The 18,811-nt window shown below is 69.1% G+C and overlaps 6 protein-coding genes across 10 annotated transcripts in view; 4 read left to right on the plus strand and 2 right to left on the minus strand.

The window, feature by feature from the left end:
* Positions 1-21: 21 nt before the first annotated feature.
* Positions 22-6,969, plus strand: GPRC5C (G protein-coupled receptor class C group 5 member C). 5 transcript variants are annotated; one of them, XM_074889075.1, is made up of 5 exons: positions 22-718; positions 3,835-4,894; positions 5,509-5,603; positions 5,836-5,982; positions 6,189-6,969. In XM_074889075.1, exons 2-5 carry the CDS (start codon positions 3,877-3,879, stop codon positions 6,219-6,221), a joined length of 1,293 nt encoding a protein of 430 aa, XP_074745176.1. In that variant the 5' UTR covers positions 22-718; positions 3,835-3,876; the 3' UTR covers positions 6,222-6,969. The 5 variants fall into 5 exon arrangements, with proteins under 5 accessions (XP_074745176.1, XP_074745173.1, XP_074745177.1 ...); XM_074889072.1 differs by lacking the exon at positions 22-718 and adding an exon at positions 725-1,140; XM_074889076.1 differs by lacking the exon at positions 22-718 and adding an exon at positions 2,225-2,247.
* Positions 6,970-8,643: 1,674 nt separating this feature from the next.
* Positions 8,644-11,743, minus strand: CCDC137 (coiled-coil domain containing 137). Its single transcript, XM_074889000.1, has 6 exons — positions 11,554-11,743; positions 11,152-11,282; positions 10,774-10,978; positions 10,363-10,445; positions 10,152-10,231; positions 8,644-9,081 (listed from the first exon to the last, which is right to left on the minus strand). Exons 1-6 carry the CDS (start codon positions 11,712-11,714, stop codon positions 8,863-8,865), a joined length of 879 nt encoding a protein of 292 aa, XP_074745101.1. The 5' UTR covers positions 11,715-11,743; the 3' UTR covers positions 8,644-8,862.
* A 125-nt stretch (positions 11,744-11,868) lies between these two features.
* Positions 11,869-13,846, plus strand: OXLD1 (oxidoreductase like domain containing 1). The gene is made up of 2 exons (XM_074888943.1): positions 11,869-11,932; positions 12,425-13,846. The coding sequence occupies exons 1-2, from the start codon at positions 11,888-11,890 to the stop codon at positions 12,815-12,817; spliced, it is 438 nt and encodes a 145-aa protein (XP_074745044.1). The 5' UTR covers positions 11,869-11,887; the 3' UTR covers positions 12,818-13,846.
* A 622-nt stretch (positions 13,847-14,468) lies between these two features.
* PDE6G (phosphodiesterase 6G) lies at positions 14,469-16,238 on the plus strand. Its single transcript, XM_074889454.1, has 4 exons — positions 14,469-14,675; positions 15,531-15,757; positions 15,869-15,909; positions 16,042-16,238. The coding sequence occupies exons 2-4, from the start codon at positions 15,612-15,614 to the stop codon at positions 16,116-16,118; spliced, it is 264 nt and encodes an 87-aa protein (XP_074745555.1). The 5' UTR covers positions 14,469-14,675; positions 15,531-15,611; the 3' UTR covers positions 16,119-16,238.
* Positions 16,239-16,407: 169 nt separating this feature from the next.
* TSPAN10 (tetraspanin 10) lies at positions 16,408-17,875 on the minus strand. Its single transcript, XM_074889583.1, has 3 exons — positions 17,798-17,875; positions 16,805-17,403; positions 16,408-16,719 (listed from the first exon to the last, which is right to left on the minus strand). Exons 1-3 carry the CDS (start codon positions 17,873-17,875, stop codon positions 16,413-16,415), a joined length of 984 nt encoding a protein of 327 aa, XP_074745684.1. The 3' UTR covers positions 16,408-16,412.
* A 540-nt stretch (positions 17,876-18,415) lies between these two features.
* NPLOC4 (NPL4 homolog, ubiquitin recognition factor) overlaps positions 18,416-18,811 on the plus strand; it is a 28,827-nt gene continuing 28,431 nt past the window's right edge. Inside the window, exon 1 of the mRNA XM_074889634.1 lies at positions 18,416-18,577. Within this exon, the coding sequence (XP_074745735.1) occupies positions 18,563-18,577 (15 nt within the window). The 5' untranslated portion in view covers positions 18,416-18,562. The remainder of the gene's footprint in view (positions 18,578-18,811) is intronic.

Below are 18,811 nucleotides of genomic sequence, written 5' to 3' on the forward strand. Positions count from 1 at the left end.
AGACCTTCCTGCCCACCCCACCGAGCCATGCCCAGCACTGGGGTGCAATGAGGTGCAGCGTTTCCCCCCTGGATGACCCCTGAATCCCCCTCCCCCGCCTCTCCCCGAGGACGTGGGGCTGCCCAGCACCGGCGCGTGCCAGCGCAGGATCCGGCTCTGCCCGTTTTCCCGGTGCCGGGGTTGAAGCCGGCCGTGGCGGCGCGGGTGGTACCTGGGAGGTGCTCGCTCCATTAATTCCGGCATGTGAGGAGAGCAGGACTGGGAAGAGATTAGATATTAACCGGGCCAGCGCCTCCCACCCGCGGGCAACCATCCCTGGGGGCTTCCAGGGCCGGATCCCACCCCGGGGCCCTTCGCCAGGGCTGGAGGGGCCACGGGCAAGGGGGGCTCGGCTGGCAAGGGCAGCGTTTGGCAGGCGCTGCGGCCCCACTCGCGGCAGGCTGGGGCTACCGCCGGCCCCCCCTCGCTTATTTACTTGGAGAGGGAGGTGGAAATGTGCTGACCGCGTCCGCCGAGGGGCTCCGGTCTGGGCAAAACCGGCTCTGGTGGAAAACAGCTCCCCAGCCGCAGGCCTGAGTGGCGGCAGCGGGGAGGGCGAGCGGGGCACCCCCGGCTCCAGGTCCGGCTGTCGCCGTGTCGAGGCGAGCCGCCGCGGAGCCGGGGCTCAGTCGGCCGTGCCAGCCACGCCGACGCCCGGCCCTGCGGCTCGCTCGGAAAGGTAAGCCTGGAAAAAATGTGCCCGGCGTGCCGATGTTTTCGGAGGGAGCCTGGCCTGGGTCCCGCTGCCGTGCCGAGCTGCGTCCCAGCCCTTCACTGCGGCTGCTGCGCCGGAGGAACCGGCTCTGCCCGTGGTCCCCAGCCCAACCGGGGCACCGGGGAACCGGGGCCGGGCTCTGCCCTCACCGAAAAGGCCACGTGCCCGGCACCGACCGCCCCGACACGTGGCCACAGGAGGGGACCGAGGGCAACCAGTCCCTCGCAGCCCACGGTTGGTCGCTGCAAGGCAGCTGGCACGTGGTGGCATCACACCCCACCCACTCCGTGGCCGCCTCCCTGGTGGGGTGTTTGTGTAGGACCTACAAAAACCCCAGGGGTGCGCAGCAAAGGCTGGAAAGCCAGGAAAGTCCCCACAGGAAAGGGGTAGGAAATCACCTACCGTGGCGGGGGGGGCGGGAGGAAACACGAGGGTGAAAACCGTGGGGCAGCCTCGGTGGGATGGATGCCCGACAGTGGCCCCACGGTGAGCCGGGGGGGGGTCGCGGGGGGCCGGTGCTGAGTCAGCAGGCGGGAAACCCGCCGGCCCCGTGCGGCGGAAGGAAGCAGCCGGCAGGAAGCCGCGTGCAGCGCGGCCTCTCCGCGGCTCGGGCCGGGGTCAGCGCCGGTGCAGGGGTGGCCGGGGCAGCCGGTTCTGATTATCCAAGGCTGAGCCTTTGCCGGAGCGTCCTGCGAGGCTGAACCCCGGACTCCCAGGGGAAACTGAGGCACAGGAGGCCACCGCAGAGCCCCTGGGTCCGTGGCACCCTGCCTCGGCGCCCGGGCGAGAGCACACGCGTGCGCACGTGCCCCGGCAGGGAGGGACGATCCTCCCCCAAAGGCTGTTCTGAAGCCAAACGCTTTTTAGGAAGAAGAAGGGCCGGAGGGTGGGTGGCCCCAGCGCCGGAGGGACGGCGGCAGCGGGTGCAGCACCCAGCCCAGCCACGCCGTCGCCTTCCCGCGGGTGCTGCCGGCTCCGGCTCTGCCGCCCTTTCTCCTCGGATTGTTTTTATCCCGGCCCGGGGTTGGGGGAGGATCCGCCGGAGGCGCGTTGAACTTTCGGCTGCATCCTTCACCCTCTTGCTTCACCCTCCCAAAATAGCAGCGTCTGCCCGGAAACCGGGTCCCCCGGGGCACCCCGAGGCTCTGGGGGCTCGTCCCCAGCCCCAGGCCCCAGGGATGGGGTGACTGCGGGGTGCCCACGCCCAGCTCCAGGGCACACGGCCACCCTCACCGGGACAGGGACCACCGGGCCCCATCGGTTGCCCCCAGCCGGGGCCACCCTGGGCCCCCTCGCTGAAAAGGGCTTTTCTGGGGCCCTGCTGCCCTGCCAAGGGCTCCGGCTTTAGCCGTCAGCTGACATTCCTCCGGGAGGCCCCTCCGGGCCTGCGCCTCGGGGCTGCCCGGCGGGAGCCGCTGTACCCTGACACACCGGAGCCCCCCGCTCCTGGCTCCCACCCAGGAGCCCACCCACCGGCCCGCTACCAAGAGGAGGTCGGTGCAAGGCCCCGTGGGGGGTGATGCTGCCCCAGCACAGACCCCCTACTCCGTCCCCCACGGTCGCCCCGAGCTCACCGGGCTGACCCAGCTCTTCTGGGCTGAGACCCCACAGACTCATTCCACTGATGGCCAGGTGGGCTCCCGTGCCGATCCTCACCCCGCTCCACCACCCCCCCGCCCCATCCCGGTCTCTGACCCCCATTCCCGCACGCACCCCCCCGACACCCCCCCCCCAGCCCCCTGTGCCCTCGGGGCAGGTACCCCCCGCCCGGTGCGGGACCCCGGCCCCGCTCGGTCCCGCGGTAGCGGGGCAGGTCCTGGCCGGCCCCGGGCGCGCTCCCGGGGCAGAGCCGCACCTCGGGGAGGGGCCGGGGCCGGGCAGGCGCGTACGGTGCGGCGGGACCGGGGCTCGCCCGCCGGCACGGCACGGCACGGCACGGCACGGCACGGAGCGAGGGGGGCGGCCGGGTACCGGAGCCGGTGAGCGGGGCTGGGGCGGGGGGGGGGACACCGGGAACCGTAACGGCAACGGGTCGGGAGCCGGGACCCGGCCGCCCCCGCGGGCTCCCCTGGCTGGAGAGTTGGGGGCGGCTCTGGGCAAGTTTGGGGTCCGGTACCGGTCGGGAGGGCCGGGGAACAGGGCCGGGGGTGCGGGGAGGTGCGTGGGGACCGGGCTGGGGGTGCGGGGGAACCGGGCCGGAGCCCCCCGGGGAGGGGCGGGGAAGGGGGGGGGCGGCCGGGCCGGGCCGGGCGCGGTGCAGCCGGTAGGACCCGCGGTGGGGGGGGGGCGGGCTCGGTGCCAGCGCGGTGCCGGGGGGTCCCTGTCCCCATCCCGGAGCCGCAGCCCCGGGGGTGGGTCGGGGGCTGCCCGGGCTTCGGGGGAGCGGGGAGGGGGGGGTGTCCCGCTCCCACCTGGGGTCACCTTGCCGGGTCCTGCCGGCTGCCCCCCCAGCAGTGGGGCTGCAGCTTCCTCAGTGCCTCCTCTTCCCCGTGCGCTCCCCGGGGGGGCAGGAGTGGGGACAGGGACCCCCCCGTGCCATGGCCGTGCCGTGCCGTGCCAGGCTGCGGCTGCCTGCGTGCCAGCGGCCGGCAGCACCGGACACGGGACCTGCGCTGGGTCGGTGCCCGGAGCTGGAGGGGGGAAGTGGGACAGGAGAAGTGGAAAGGGGAACGCGCTGGCACGCAGGGACAAGCCGAGGGGACAACCCTGTCCCCGGGTATCACCCCTGCCATCCACCCCGGGCCCGCAGTCGGTGCTCCTGGCACCGGAGGAAGGGATTGGCACAGCCCCGGAGCCAGCCGCGCTCTGAGAAATCCCACATCAGGAGGGAGCGTGTGGGGCACAGAGGGGGCTGAGCCCCCCCCGGCCTCCAGGCACGGAGCTACCGGGGGGACGCGTGGCTGCCCGGTCCCGTCTGGGGCTGCTTTGGGCCGCGCTGGGGTGGGCTCGGCTGTGCCGGCACGGACGGCGCTCACCGGGACACCCTCGGGTGGGTGGGATCCCCAACCGGGGTGCTCTGAGCCCCGGAGCTGACCCACGGCCCCGCTCCCCCCGTTCCTAACACCCTCTCTGTCCCGCAGGCTCCCTGGACGGCCCGCTCGGCGCCCGCACCGCGGTGCAGGATGGGTGCTGCGGCGGTGCCGCCGGTGGCCGCCGGCGTGCTGCTGGCCCTGCTCCCCGTGGCCGGCGGGCAGAGCACCCCTCCCTCCGGCTGCGGCAAGGACCTCTCCTCCCTCTACTACAACCTCTGCGACGTCTCGGCGGCCTGGGGCATCGTGCTGGAGGCCGTGGCCAGCCTCGGTGTGGTGACCAGCTTTGTGCTCACCATCGTCCTGGTGGCCAGCCTGCCCTTCGTGCAGGACCCCCAGAAGAAAAGCCTGGTGGCCACACAGGTTTTCTTTCTTCTGGGCACCTTCGGGCTCTTCTGCCTGACGTTTGACTTCATCGTGGGGCCGGATTTCTCCACCTGCACCTCCCGCCGCTTCCTCTTCGGCGTCCTCTTCGGCATCTGCTTCTCCTGCCTGCTGGCGCACGCCGTGGCCCTCAACTTCTTGGCGCGGAAGAACCGGGGCCCACGGGGCTGGGTGACGCTGGCGGTGGCCCTGCTCCTCGCCTTGGTGGAGGTCATCATCAACGCCGAGTGGCTCATCATCACAGTGGCGCGGCGGGAGGGCGGCTCGCCTGACCCTTGCCAGCTGGCGGACGCTGACTTCGTCATGGCGCTCATCTACGTCATGTTCCTGCTGGTGGCCGCCTTCGGCACTGCCTGGCCCGTCCTCTGCGGCCGCTACGGCCGCTGGCACAAGCACAGCGCCTTCATCCTGGCCACCACCGGCCTCTCCGTGGCCATCTGGGTGGCATGGACGGCCATGTACCTCTACGGGAACCAGCGGGCAGGCGAGAAGCCCGGCTGGGATGACCCCACGTTGGCCATCGCGCTGGTGTCCAACGCCTGCGCCTTCCTCCTCCTCTACGTCATCCCCGAGGTGACACACGTGACGCGGCAGGGCCCCGAGCAGGCCTTCGAGGACGACATCTACCCCACGCGCGGGGTGGGCTACGAGACCATCCTCAAGGAGCAGAAGTCGCAGAGCATGTTTGTGGAGAACAAAGCCTTCTCCATGGACGAGCCCTCCTTCGGTAGGCACTGGGGCTCCCCCGGGGACCCTCTTGCCCCACGGCGGGGCTGGCGGCGGGCACCGGGGGCTGGCGACGAGACGTCTGGTCGCGACCCGCCCGGGATTGACTCTTGCTGTTGTTGTGGCTCCTAAAAACTCGCTGGGCTGGGTCTACCAGTTTGGGCTGAGCTCAGCGGTGGCAGGGGTGCTCCCTCCCCGGCGTGGGGTGCCCACGGCTCCTGGCCCTCCGCCCCGGGGAACCGCTCCACCACGTTTCTTCCTAATAGGGGAAGCGTTGCCACCACGGTGGCCCTCGTGAGACCCTACAATAACACGGGGCGGTGTCAGCTGCCTCGATGGGGACCGAAGGTGGCTGCACCCACGGGGCAGGGTGGGTGCTCCCGAGCGGCACCCACACCACCTTCCCCACAGACCCTACAATAACAAACCCCGGCCGGGCCGGGGCTGTGCCGGGAGCGCAGGTGATGCAAACTCCGGGGGACACCCCTGGGAAAGGCGCAGAGCAGCCAGCTGCTGAGTCAGCTCATTAAGCTAACGAGGACTGGCTCCCCAGTGGGGTGAGGGTGGCTCTGAGAGCACCCCCCCTCCTCTCTTCAGTGTCCTGTCTCTTTACAGCCAAGAAGCCGGTGTCCCCGTACAGCGGCTACAACGGGCAACTGCTGACCAGTGTCTACCAGCCCACCGAGATGGCTCTGATGCACAAGGGGCCGGTAAGTGTGACGCCGCGCAGCACCAATGGCCAGCTGGGCTCTGCGGAGGTGGCCACATCCTGGCCGGTGGACGGGCTGTCAACCAGAGATGGGGACTATGATGTGGGGCAGCTCGGGGGGGGGCTCCACAGCCCCCACATCCCAAGAATTGCTGCAACAGGGTGCTGGAGGGGGGTCACCCCGCGGGATTGGGGGTGCTCCTGGTGCAGCTCCCCCCTCCTCTCCCCTGCAGAGCGACAGTCCCTACGACGTGATCCTGCCCCGCGCCTCCACCTCCAGCCCGGCGGCCGGCAGCGCCAGCTCCACGCTGCGAGCCGAGGACGCCTTCGCGGCGCAGGCCCGGCACGCCGGCGCCCAGCGGGACGGCAGGAGCTGCCAGGTGGGTTAATGTGCAACGCGGCGGGCGGGGGAGCGGGCACTGCGGTCCAGCCCGCGGCCGGGGGCAAAGTCTGTCCCTGCCCCAGCGTCTCCCGTGGGAGAGCAGCGGCAGGGATGGCTCTGCCCCGCACCCCAGCGTGGCCGCACCCCCCCGCCGGTGCCAAGGCCGTGCCACGCCACGCCACGGCCGTCCCGCTCTGCCCACAGGTGCAGTCCCCATACGGCAGGAACCGGTGGTGAAGCCCCCGCCGTGGCACGGGTCCCGTGGCGCCGGCACAGCCGCGGCCCCGCCGTCCCGCTCCCGAGGTCTCACCGAGCCTCCTCCTGCCCCACCACATACGTCCCACCCCGGCCGGTGGCCGGAGCCGGTTCCTGTGCGGGGGACGCCCGGACACGGTGCCGGAGCCAGCGCTCCTGCCTGCCCGTCCCACCTGGCCACGGCACCCGCAAGCTGCCAGCTCTGCCCGGATGACCCCCGCATCGCTGCTGCTGTCCCTGCCGCAAGGACCGGCTCCCACGGGGCCACCCTGAGTTGTCCCCTCGCTGCCTTCGTGATGCACAGACACCCCGTGTCATCTCCCCCCAACCCCCCAGGCCAGGGACCATCCGTCACCGAGCCCCCCGGTTCCACGCTGACCCTCGCCAGCCCCAGGGACGTCGCAGACCCCAAGCTGACACCGTCCCGCTGCAGGGCACGAGGTGACACGAAGCTCCCCCCAGCTCTGGCTCCTGCTGTGCCTCAGTTTCCCTGTTGCTGGGGAACAGGGTGGGGGGGCTGCTCAGGGTCCAGGGGATCAGTGCCTTGCTGGGGCTGGGCACACGGCCCCCCCGCGGCTCCGGCCGCCTTCTTGGTGCCTTCCCCCCTCGGGGATCCCTCCTGGGGAGCAGGGAGGGAGCTGGGCCCCTCGCCCTCCTCGTGGCTTTCTCTGTTGTTTTCCCTCTTCCCCCTTTTTTTCAGGTCAGCCCCAATAAAGGTGGTTTTTTCCTACGTGGGGCTGTAGCAGGCGACCCATGATGGGGAGGGGGCACCCAGCCACCCCACCGGCTGCTCCCCCACCCCCTGACCCCTCCGCAGCCACAAGCTTCCACCACAGTGCCAGTGAGCTCAGCCTCATGTCCCCCATCCTGGGGGGCAACAGGGAGCAAGGGGGAGTCAGGGCAGGGTCCTCAGCATCCCCCAGCCCCCCCACAGCAGTACAGGCCGGGGCCAGGAGCACAGATGGAGCCGCCGGGCCGGGAGCCGGCAGCTTTGGCAGGACGGGCAGCACCGGACCGGCTGCCCGTGGGCAGATGGGCTGCCTGGCGGGAAACGGCGCGGAGGACGTGCCAAGGTCGGGGGTGGTTTCTCCTGCTCAGATTGCCTTTCCCCTCCACAGTGATTTCTCCGGCCCGGGCAGGAAGCCTGCGGCTTCGGCCAACAGTGCCATGAATTATTCAGGGCCTGAAATGGCTCCGTGGGGGCAGGCGGGTGACCTGGTCTCCTTGAGCCAGAGCCGGGCAGGCGGCGGTGGGGCTGCCCACGGCTGCAGGCGCGAGGGCCGGGCACAGCCACGGTGTCCCCACGAGCAAGAGTTTGGCAAACGCCATGTCCTGGCCATGCCCTCGCCACCGGGGACGTGGCGGGGCAGGCGCAGCCCCCCCCCCAAAAGGCCGGGGACGGCCGCAGGACCTGGCTGTTTGCAGCAAGAGCTGGCCATGCCTCCTCCGCGGGGCTGCGCTGCGTCACCCGTGTTTACCTGACGCCAGCGGGGACATCTCCAAGCAGCACCAGGCACTCAAAGTCCCCAGGGCTGGCGTCACCGCGGCAGTGCCCTCCTCCCTGCTGCTGGCACGGCACGGTGGGGCCCCCACCGTGTGCCCCCCACCCCCAAAAGCGCGTCCACCTGCAAACCTGGCGCCAGCCACGGCCTTCCCGGCGTGCAAGGAAGGAGGTGACAGCCGCAGGGACAGCAGAGTCACCCGAAAAAAAAGGAGTAAAAACCTCTGTCCCCAGTCAGCTCTGGCAGGGGACACCGGAGCTGCCGCTGGCTCCGCTCCCCACGCGTGGCCCCAGCCCCTCCGGAAGCCCAAAATCCCACCGGCTGCCGGCAGCGCCGGGGCCAGCCCCGCTCCAACAGGCAACGCTTTGTGCCGCCGAACAGCCCTGCCTTTGTCCTGCGCAGGTGAAGCCACCGCAGCAGCCCCATGGGCAAACACAGGCTGGGCTAGGCCGATGGTAGCCCCCCAGATCCCTCCTCTGGCTGCTGGGGGGCTGCTGGCCCAGGAAGGAGGGGGTGTGCCAGGTCTGGATCACGTGGTTCAGCCCAGTGTCGGTGTGGGGGGCTGTGGCAGCGAGGGCACCGCGGGCACCGCACCCTGGGAGATCTGGCAGGGCCGTGGGCTGGGGGGTGACGCTGAGGGCAGGGGACTAAGGGCTCACACAACGTCCCCGAGTGTCAACGACAAAGTGACACCAAGCAGGTGAGTTCCTGTGGGACGCTCCACGTCCCTGGGGCGCAACTTTCCTCTAAGTGGGGTCACAGCCAGGCGCCGGGGTCTCCCCCGAGGGTCCTGCCCCCCCCCAAACAGACCCAGCGAGGGACGGTGACAACGTGCTGCGGACCGGGACTGCCATCTGCCGGCACGGCCACTGCGCAGGAAGGACACCGGGGAGGCCCCGACGTGCTCACGCCATCAGCGCTCAACGGCATTTTTACTACAAATAGGTCCGTGGCACCGCGGGGGTCCCAGCTGAGGGGTGCCCCGAGCTGAGGAGGGGCTCAGCAATGGCAAAGCAGCGTCAAGACAACTGTCCCTCTCGAGTCCCAGGGTCCCGTGCTGCCTGCACGCTGCCTGCGCAGCCTCGGTGGGACCAGGGAGGCCCAGCTTGCCCAGGCTGGGCTCAGCGTGGCGGGACCCTGCGTCCAGGCTGGGCACTGCCCTGCGCCGCCTCACGCTGCTGCTGTTTGCGCCTCTGGATGTCCCTGTAGGCCTGGATGACGCGCGCCCGCTCCTCCTCCACGATGCGTCGACGAGCCATCGACACCGGCGCTGCCGGGGACACGGGGGACGCCTGGCTCCGGCCTAGGCGGGACGTCAGGAGCAGCTGCTTCCGTCCAGCCTGCAGGCAGAGACGGGACAGGTCAGGGAGGATGAAAAAACAGGACATGGCTCTGAGGCTGAGGCCACCGCTGCCCTTCCAGGCTCCGTTTCGAGCCCAAGGGAGGTGAAACGACCCGGGTCCAGCCCAGACCTGTGCGTATGAGGGGATCGAGTGCCCCCTCAGTGAGTCTGCAGACAACACCCAGTTGCTCAAGGGTAGGGAGGCTCCACAGAGAGATCTGGCCAGGCTGGAGCGATGGGCTGAGGCCAACTGGGGGAGTTTCAACAAGGCCAAATGCCAGATTCTACACTTGGGCCACAACAACCCCCAGCAGCGCTCCAGGCCTGGGGAGGAGTGGCTGGAGAGCTGCCAGTCAGAGAGGGACCTGGGGGGGATTGATAATGAGCCAGCAGTGTGCCCAGGTGGCCAAGAAGGCCAATGGCATCCTGGCTTGTATCAGCACTAGCGTGGCCAGCAGGGACAGGGAAGGGATCTCACCCCTGGGCTCAGCACTGGTGAGGCCGCCCCTCGATGAGTGGGTTCAGTTTTGGGCCCCTCACTCCAAAAAGGCCATTGAATGACTCGAGTGTGTCCAGAGAAGGGCAACGGAGCTGGTGCAGGGTCTGGAGCACAGGTCTGATGGGGAGCGGCTGAGGGAACTGGGGGGGTTTAGTCTGGAGAAGAGGAGGCTGAGGGGAGACCTCCTGGCCCTCTACAACTCCCTGACAGGAGGGTGCAGAGAGGGGGGATGAGTCTCTTGAGCCAAGGAACCAGCACCAGGACCAGAGGGAATGGCCTCAAGCTGCGCCAGGGCAGGGTCAGACTGGCTCTTAGGAAGGATTTCTTTGCAGAAGGGGTTGTTGGGCGTTGGAACGGGCTGCCCAGGGCAGGGGGGGAGTCCCCATCCCTGGAGGGGTTGAAGAGTCGGGTTGACCCAGCGCTGAGGGATCTGGTGGAGTTGGGAACGGTCAGGGTGAGGTTCATGGTTGGACTGGAGGATCTTCAAGATCTTTTCTAACCCAGATGATTCTGGGATTCTACCCAAGGGCACGGCTGAGGGGCGGGAGGCATTGCCCCCCACAACTCACCTGCTCTGCAGGGCCCCGGCCCCTGGGCCGTGAGGTGATGGTGGGTGGCTGCGTAACCACTTCACCGAACGCCACCGTGTCTAGGAGAGAGAAGCAGGCACCAGTGTCAGGCAGGAGCTCCCCCGAGACACCCCATCCCAGCTCACCCCCAAATCTCCACATGCTGCTGGGGCAGGGGGTTGCTCCAGCCACCCCCCTGTGCCAGACTCACCTTGGAACAGGCTCTTCTCCAGCATGGCCTCTTTCTTCTCCTCCTTCTTCTTCCGAGCTTTTTCCAGCTTCTTATTCTGAAACCTGAAGAGCTGTGTTATGGGCAGGGCTCATAACAGGAGCAACAAGCAAGTCCCAACCCCATGGGATCCCTCCAATACCTGGAGCCCCCCAGCTCTCCCCCCAGCTCCAGCCCTGCAGGAGAGTGAAGCAGGTCTGTGGCTCTGGTCCCATAGATTCAGCCCGGCGGCGATGAAGCCCACAGCCCTCCACCTGCACCCCAAGTCGTGGCCGGGTGCCGGATCTACGCTGCAGCACCGGCAACGCACCCACCACGTGCCCAGAGCCGGGTGGGAGCACACGCCCGGGTTGACCCAGCCCGGCCCCGCAGCCGCGGTGGCTTTGCTCTCACTCTTTCTTCCTCTTGGATTTCTCTGGTGCCTGCTTCTCAGGCTCCCGCTGCAGCTGGTTCTTGGTGAGGAAGAGCAGGCGCTGCACCTCCTGCTCCATGCGGCAGACGTAGGAACGCTCCGATTCCCCCTTCCCCCTCTTGAACTTGGGCACGGGGATGTCTCCTTGGGCCTTGGGGCCCTGGGACTTGGGCTGCTGCTTCTTCTCTAGGAGAGACGGGTGACATTACTGCAGCAGTGACAATCTGGGGGTCCCTCCCGCTGGCAGGGCTGGGCAAGGACATCACTGGGGGGGAGCAGGATGCCCCAATGCAGGATCTGGCCGTGGGCTCCTCAGCCAGGCCCTGGGCACCCCGGCTCAGGCCAGCTCCGTGTCCCACCTGCCGCCCGTTTCTTCCCGGGGTTGGGGCGCTTCATGGCCTCCCGGCTCCTGATGAGCTCCCGCAGGCGGAAGGGGATCTCCTGCTCGTCGGGGTGTTTGGGCTTCATGTTGTCCACCTTCCGCTCCTTCCTGGGAGAGAACGAACGTGGTGTGAGGCCTGGCCTGAGCACCGGGGACCCGGGCACGGCGGCAGCGGGATACCGGAGCCCCTGGGCCTGGAGAGGCACCAGCGGCCCCGGTGGGACACCGGGATCTGTACACAGGGGGATATCGGGATCCAGCTCCCAGAAACGGGGACCCCGCCAGAGCCCACCCGCGCCCCGAGACCCCCGCGTGGGCCCAGGCCCCAAACCGGCAGCCAGCCAGGCCCGATCGCGACCGGGATCCCGCGGGCACTGACCTGCCGCGGCGCGGGGCGGCCGGTCCCCGCCCCGGTGCCGGTCGCTGCCCCGATCTCTGTCCCGGTGCCGGTCGCTGTCCCGATCTCTGTCCCTGTCCCTGTCCCTGTCCCTGTCCCTGTCCCTGTCCCCGGCCCCGGCCCGGTCCCGGCCCCCGGCCCATGGCTCCGCCGCTCCCCACGTTGCCGCCACTTCCGCCTTCCCCCGCCGGCCACGCCCCCTGTTTCCTATTGGCTCCACGCTGCCGCCACACCCTCATCAGCAGGCCGCGCCGAGCTGCGATTGGCCGGAAGAGCTGCCTCTCGGGTGGAGGCGGGGCCAGCGCGCTGCGACCGGATGTTGCTGCGGGGAGCGCGCGGCCTGGCGGGGGCGCGCCGGGGGGTGAGCAGGGGGGCAGGTGTATTTAGGGGGGGTCCCACGGGAGAAGGGAGTCAAGAGGGGGAGACTGGGGGGATACGGAGTGCTGGGGGTGAGATGTGAGGGAGTAGTGGGGTACGGGGGGCTGGGGTGGGGCTGGGGGGGTGTAAGGAGGGATGGGGGGACAAGGGGGGGATGGGGATGGGGTGGGGGGGGTAAGGAGGGATGGGGTGGGGAGCTGGGAGGGACAAGGAGGGTGTTAGGGATGAGATGGGGGGCTGGGGATGAGATGTGACAGAGTGGGGGGTAAGGGGGGGTGGGGTAGGGGGAGATTGGGGGGGCAGAGGGGGATGGGGGGTAGGAGGGTGCTGCTGGGATGTGTGAGCTGCTGGGAGGGTGATGGTGGTGGGATGGGGGGGTACACTGGGAGCAGGGTGGGGGTTCTCTGGCCGGGGGGGCAGGGCTGCTCCCGTGTTTCCCCCCAGGCTGGCATCAGCACCGGGTTGTGGTTCTCAGGAGCCCCCAGATGGCACCGGCAGCCGCGGGGGGGTGCTCAGAGAAGGGGCCCTGCACCCCCTCCCCGCCAACATCTCCAGCCTCCGGGAACTTTCAGACACCTCAGCAAAGGCCAGCGGCACTTCGGACACCTTGGGGAGCAACGGTGGGACGGATACGCCCAAGGGTGAGGGGGGGCTCCCTCCTGCTGCCCCCCCGCTCCCCCCCCCACCCACCCACTGCTGCGGGACCGGCTGTCCCAACTGCGTCTGGGTCGGGTACGTGGAGGAGCTGCTGGAGCGGTACCGGGATGGCGGCGAACGGGCCTTGGCGGCCGTGGAGGAGCACGTGGAGGACGAGAATGTTAAAATGATCCTCAAGATGGAGATCAGGCTGCGCATGAAGAAGGACTGATCTTCCCCTGACCACCAAAAACTGGCAAGTGATCCCCCCCCGGGAGCCTCTGCTGCAGGCTGGGGGGTGGGATCCAGACTCAGCTTATTTAAAGTATTTATTTGTGTGTGTTGAGCTCTAAGGGGGGGGACGGACTGAGCCCCCCCACCCCGGGGACCTGCACAGCGTCGAGCACGGGATCGCGGATGAGTTTCAATACAGGCAGTGCCCAGGTCCTGTCTCGCCTCTCGTCCATGGGGGAACCTGCCCTTGGGGAGCGGCACCGGCTCACGCACGTCCTGAGCCCCGGATTTCCTGACAGACGGACGCTGCACTCCCCCCTGGACAGAAAATCCCTGCCAAGGGCATGCTGGTGCATATCCCCCCCCCCCCCCCCCAGCCTTCCCTGCGCCACTGCTCTTGCCTCGTCCTTGCGTTCCCCAGCTTGGATTTTAAGCACCTTCTGTGGCTTGGCTGTGACCTGGTGATTGGGGGGGGGCTGGGGCACCATCCCGGACCCCCCTCCCTGCCGGTGTCATAAGCCTCTTAGGGGCTTCTCTGTCTGAAGGGCTTGCGGGGGGGCACCCGGGGCTGCCGGCCCCTTCCCTGGGCAGGAGGTGCGGGCAGCGTGCGCCCGCGAGCACATGGGGCCCGGCAGCGTCCCGGCAAGGGCACCATCCCCAGCTCCGGCACCAAGGTCACGGCGCCTTTTCTTCCTCGATTGCCTTTGCCTCCATCTTAAAACCCCATAAATTTGATCCATCCTGCCTGGCTGGGCTGGGGGGCTCGCAGACTCCTGGCCATCGGGACCCCCCCAGACCCCCCCATCCTCCTCCCCAAGGAGCCACGAAGCCCTTGAGCAGCGCTCGCTAACGAAACCCAAGCTGGAAGCAGCAATTTACACCAGGGCCCTGCTCTTTGTTGGAGAAGTAGCTGGTTCTGCCGGCTTTGTAGAAAACACTCGCGGATCCCTGTAATCCTATTTGTTGGAGTTCAACTAATTGCAATTAGTGGCAGGGGCTGAAGTTCAATTAAAGTGTACTGAGATTACTCCTTTTTGTAATTGCTTTAGTGCTGGGATTAAGGGAAGCTTTGGAGTGATACCGTCCCAGGGAGAGGGGGGCTGTTGGGCAGGGCGGGCAGGGGCTGCCCACCCCCTTTTCTGCCAGATTTTGGCCTGCAGTGCCCACACCCAGGCAGGGCTCGGACTGTCCCCTGGGTGAAGCCACCCGCAGTGGCACCGACGGGGATGACAGACCTTCACCCAGGCCAGCGTGGAGTCTGGCAGCGCCCGCAGGCAGGAGCCCTGGCAGCAGCACCCACAGCCCTCGCTTTTGGGGCCAGACCATGCTCGGCACCAAGCAGAGGGCAGGTTCTGCTGCCCATATTTCCCAGCACAGCCTGCCTGCGGCTGCCTGCGCTACTGCCTTGCCCTCGTGGGGTCAAGCCACAGAGGGTGTTGGGTTCCCAGTTTGCAGGTCCTCATGGAGCGCCAGTCCACGGTCCTGGGCAGGACTGGGGGTCCCATCCCTCCCCCTGGGATCGAGGGGCACTGGGGTGACATCTCAAGGAGTGGGGGGGTCCCCTGGGAGAGGTGCCTTGGTGACGTGGGGAGAGGAAGCACAGGATCCCTGTCCTGACACCATCAGTCCCAGCAGCACTAATCCAGACACCCCCTCCCCATCCCACCGGGGCGGAGCTGTGGGGAAGGGCATCAGATTACCCCTTTGAAAAGAAGGGACATAAATAATCCTATTACTCCAGAGCAGGATAAATCTGCCCTACCCTAAAAGCCACTCAGAGCGTCTATAGGACGTGCAGGAGCAGGACGGAGGGTCTCCTGTGGAGCAGCGCTGGCCTCGGGGACCGCGGCGGCTGCGTAAGTCGGGGGCTCTGCTCCGTGCGCGGGATGGGACCCGGTCCCGGTGGCACCGGGGCTCCCGGGGCAGGGTGTTGCTTTGTTCCAGGCAGGAGCCTGCTCTCGCCTCCTGCAACCGGACCGGTGTCTCTGGCAGCTCCCCGGGCCAGGTCCCTTCTCGCCCAGGGCCTGCGTTCAGCCGCTGGGCTCCACAGCGGGGCCAAACCCTCTCACACCGGTGCCGGAGCCATCTCTTGTGCCGAAAAACTCCCGCACCCAGCCCGTGGCGTGGCTGCCGTGCCCGGAGGAGGCACAACGGCAGCGGGACGGAGCCCACGGGCAGCCCTGTGATGTCCACCTCGGCTGTCACCCTCCGCTCCCCTGGCGTGGGTCGCGAGGGGTCGGCAGCCCGGGGGGTGCCCACCACCCCCAAAACCCACCCCGCTGCAAACAAGCCCTGAGGGACACCTTGGTCCCACGCCTGCGGCCACACCGATACCAACCCAGTGTGGCACCCACGGCTCAGCACAGACCCCGGGGCGAGCCGTGGTGGGGGGTCCCTGAGTGTCACATCCACGCTGGGACGGGGGGCAAGGGCTGGAGGAGAAGCCCCGAGGGTTGGCAGCAGCTCTGCTGCCCCCAGGGACGCCCTTCCCTGCCTTTGGGGTAAGGGGATTAGCGGGCTCTGAGCTGGGCTAAGTCAAGATCGCAGGGAGGGGGCTCTTCTCCGGAGCAGCTTGGAAAGCCGATCAGTGACATCCGAGGGGCCCCGGGGCAGGAGAGGGTGGGAGCGGGGGCACGGGGTGTCTGTGGGTGGTAGGAGAAGCTGGTACCCCCACCCTGCTCCTCGGCGTCCCCACATCTCCCCTCCATCAGGTGTGAGGAGACGTTCCGTGCCAGCGCCGGACCCGCAGGGACAACCGCGACCCGGGGCAGGCTGCCGGCCCCGGCACAGCCATGAGCCTGGAGCTCCCCAAGCCAGAGATCAAATCAGCCACGAGGGTTTCCGGGGGACCTGCCACCCCCCGGAAAGGACCACCCAAATTCAAGCAGAGGCAGACGAGGCAGTTCAAAAGCAAGCCGCCCAAAAAGGGGGTGCAGGGGTGAGTGGGGCAGAGCCCCAAGGGTGGGGGGACGCAGCTGTACATGCCCAGCTGGGGTGGGGGGTGGGGGGGCTGGCCGGGGGTCAGAACAGACACAGTCTCTCTTTGCAGGTTTGGTGATGACATCCCGGGCATGGAAGGGCTGGGAACAGGTACGGGGGTAGGGGGGGTTGGTCCTGTCCCCACTTGGCCACGGGTGGGGAGCGGGGCTCGCTGTGGGCACGCCGCCTGTGGCCAGGCTGGGGGGGGGCATCGCGCTGATGCAGCCTCTCTCCTCTCCCCAGATATCACCGTCATCTGCCCCTGGGAAGCCTTCAGCCACCTGGAGCTGCACGAGCTGGCTCAGTACGGCATCATCTAAGCGGGCTGCAACCATCGCCGCTCGCCCACCCCGTAGTGCTGCGTAGGTAGAAGCCGCCCCGGCCGCGCGGCGGGGCTCAGCCTGGAGAAATGCTCATTAAAACCCAGAACGAGCGCGGGAGCCTGGTGTCGTGCTCTGGGGTTGGCAGGGATGCGGACGGAAGGTGTCTCTGAGGCGCGGGGTGGGACGGACAGAATGCGGCTGGGGTTCAGGCTTCTGACAAGGTTTATTTTGGGCTGGATCAGCGCCGTCCCCGGCATGTCCCCAACCTCACGGGTGACAGTCAGCACACCCTCAACCCTGCACCCCGATGGGTGCGATGTCTCTGAGCATCTTCAGCGCCATGACCACACCGATGGCCTCAACCAGCACCAGCACGGCCGCGGCGGCCGCGATGCCGCCCGCCTGGCCGCGGAGCCAGGCGCTGAGCTGCGCCACGCAGCCCCCCAAGTGCACGATGGCACCGGCCGCCACGTCCCCCAGGCGCAGGACCCCAAAAGCACACTGAGCGTTGGCGACGGTGCCGTTCTGCCAGGGGTCCAGGCAGCAAGAGGCGGGGACGCTGCACGCCTGCGCTCCCGGGGCGCTGCAGTTGAAGTACCTGCAGGGATGGACGAGGAGAGCTGCCGGGTGGTTCCCGGTGCGGGGACAGGCACCCCCCTCCCCACCCCAGCACCCCGACTCACAGGTTGGTCTCCCAGTCGCGGTAAGAGCCGAGGCCGCAGCAGCGTAGGCTCCGCTGCATCTCGTCCACCAAAAACCGCAGGTCAGGCTCCTCCTGGTAGCGCAGGAGGCAGAGGAGCAGGGCGTCCCGCAGAGCGTCCCGCAGCCGGTGCTGGGCCGCCAACAGCAGCAGCCCCCCCAGCACCTCCAGCCCCGCGAAGGCGAGCACGGCCCCCACGAAGAAACGCAGCAGGCAGGGGCTGGCACGGAGGGCGCCCAGGCAACCGGCCAGGGAGACGGCACTGGCCCCCAGTCCCACCAGCACGAAGAGCAGCATGGGGTCGGAGCCCAGCGGGGCCAGGCGCTCCCCCCGCAGCAAGCCCTTGGCCAGCATTCCCCACACCCCCACAGCCAGGGCCAGCAAGCCCAGCAGGAGGAAGAGGAGGTTCCAGAGGAAGGCTAGGTACCGCACACACTGGCTGAAGGTCCCCGGCTTGCGGGGGACGGGGCGCTGTGCCCCGGGGTCTTGCTCGGCCATGGGAAAGTCCATGTCCGCAGCCAGTGAGCCATCATCATCATCATCATCGGAGGAAGGGTAGGGCAGCTCCACCAGCCTGGACTCCTGCATGGACAGATGAGCCGCTCGCAGCCGGTGGGGCAGCCCCAGCAGACCCCCAGAAATACCCCCCTCAACCCACGTACCCCCTTGTCCCGCAGGCAGAGGCTGTCACAGGCTCCTGGAGCCACCACGCACCCACTTTTGCAAGAGGCCCCTGCGCAGGGAGCCCCACATCCATCCCCCACCCTGTCCGTCACAGAGACCCCCGGGGTCAGAGTAGACGTGGGTGCTCTCCCAGAGACCCCCAGACTCATCTCTATGGGGGATGTGGGTGCTGGGGGCTCCAGCACAGAGCCAGCACCCTGGGACTCAGCACTTGGGGGACACTGGTGTGGGCTGAGGGTCCCGAGGGAGGGGATGGGGTGGGGAGGGGGGTTCTGCAGAGCCCCGGCGTTACCTGGGGCAGCAGCTGGGTGCTCTCCCCGCCGCCGGCCGCCCCACGGGGCCAGGAGAGCCGCGCTCTGCTCAGCGCCATCCTGCTCACAGCCCAGGCCCAGGCAGTCACACTCCCATCATGTGAGGGGTTGTGGCCGGCGCTTAAATAGGCTCCCGGCCCCACAGCTGGGCCCGGTCCAGCCCAGCCCCCGCTGCAGCACCCGTGTCCGTCGCCCCGTTAGCGGGGCCGGTAGCAAGGGCACAGCAGGACGCGTGGGGGTTTTGGGGTGAGTGGGGGGGACACATCCCCCTGCCCGGCCGATGGGAGCCCCCCCACCTTGTGCAGGGGAAGGGGGGGGCACCGGGGGGACCCCACGCCCGGGCTGAGCCCCGCAGCGGGGGACACGCTGGGGGGGGGGGAGGCTGTGGGCAGAACGAAAAAACAAAGGTTGAGGGGGTGGGAGGGGGCGGCTGCGGCGGTGGCACCGAGGCAGCGCAGGGGACAGTTATGGCGGTTGCACCGAGGCAGCGCGGGGGACGGTTGTCGCGGGCGCCCCGCCCCGCCCCGCCCCGCCCGGCCCCGCCTAGGAACCGTTGTGCGGCGGAACGCGGGTGCCGGGGCGCGGGGCCCGGGCGGCGGGCGCGCAGGCGGCGGGCCGGGCCCGGGAGGCGGGTGGGCCGCAGCAGGGCCGGGCCGGGCGAGGCGTCGCGGAGCGGAACGGGCCGCAGCGGGCCCCGGCCGGGAGCTGAGCGCCGCGGCGAGCCCCGGGCCCCGGTGGGCAGCGCCATGGCGGAGACGATCGTGAGTGGGGCCGGGAGGCGGCGGCGGCCGGGGGGAGGGGCGATGAGGCAGCAGATTCCTGTGGGGCGGCGGGGCCGGGCTGAGCTCACCCCGCCCGGCGGGACCGCACCGGGCTCTGGGGACGGGGCAGCACCCCCGGGGGCGGCGGTGTCCGAGCCGGGCAGCGCCCCCCTCCCCGGAGCGGAGCCGTGGACGGATCCCCCGTGCTTTTACCCCAGGGAAATGCTCCCCTGG

The sequence above is a fragment of the Strix uralensis genome, chromosome 19 (assembly GCF_047716275.1).
Source record: "Strix uralensis isolate ZFMK-TIS-50842 chromosome 19, bStrUra1, whole genome shotgun sequence".
NCBI lineage: Eukaryota > Metazoa > Chordata > Aves > Strigiformes > Strigidae > Strix > Strix uralensis.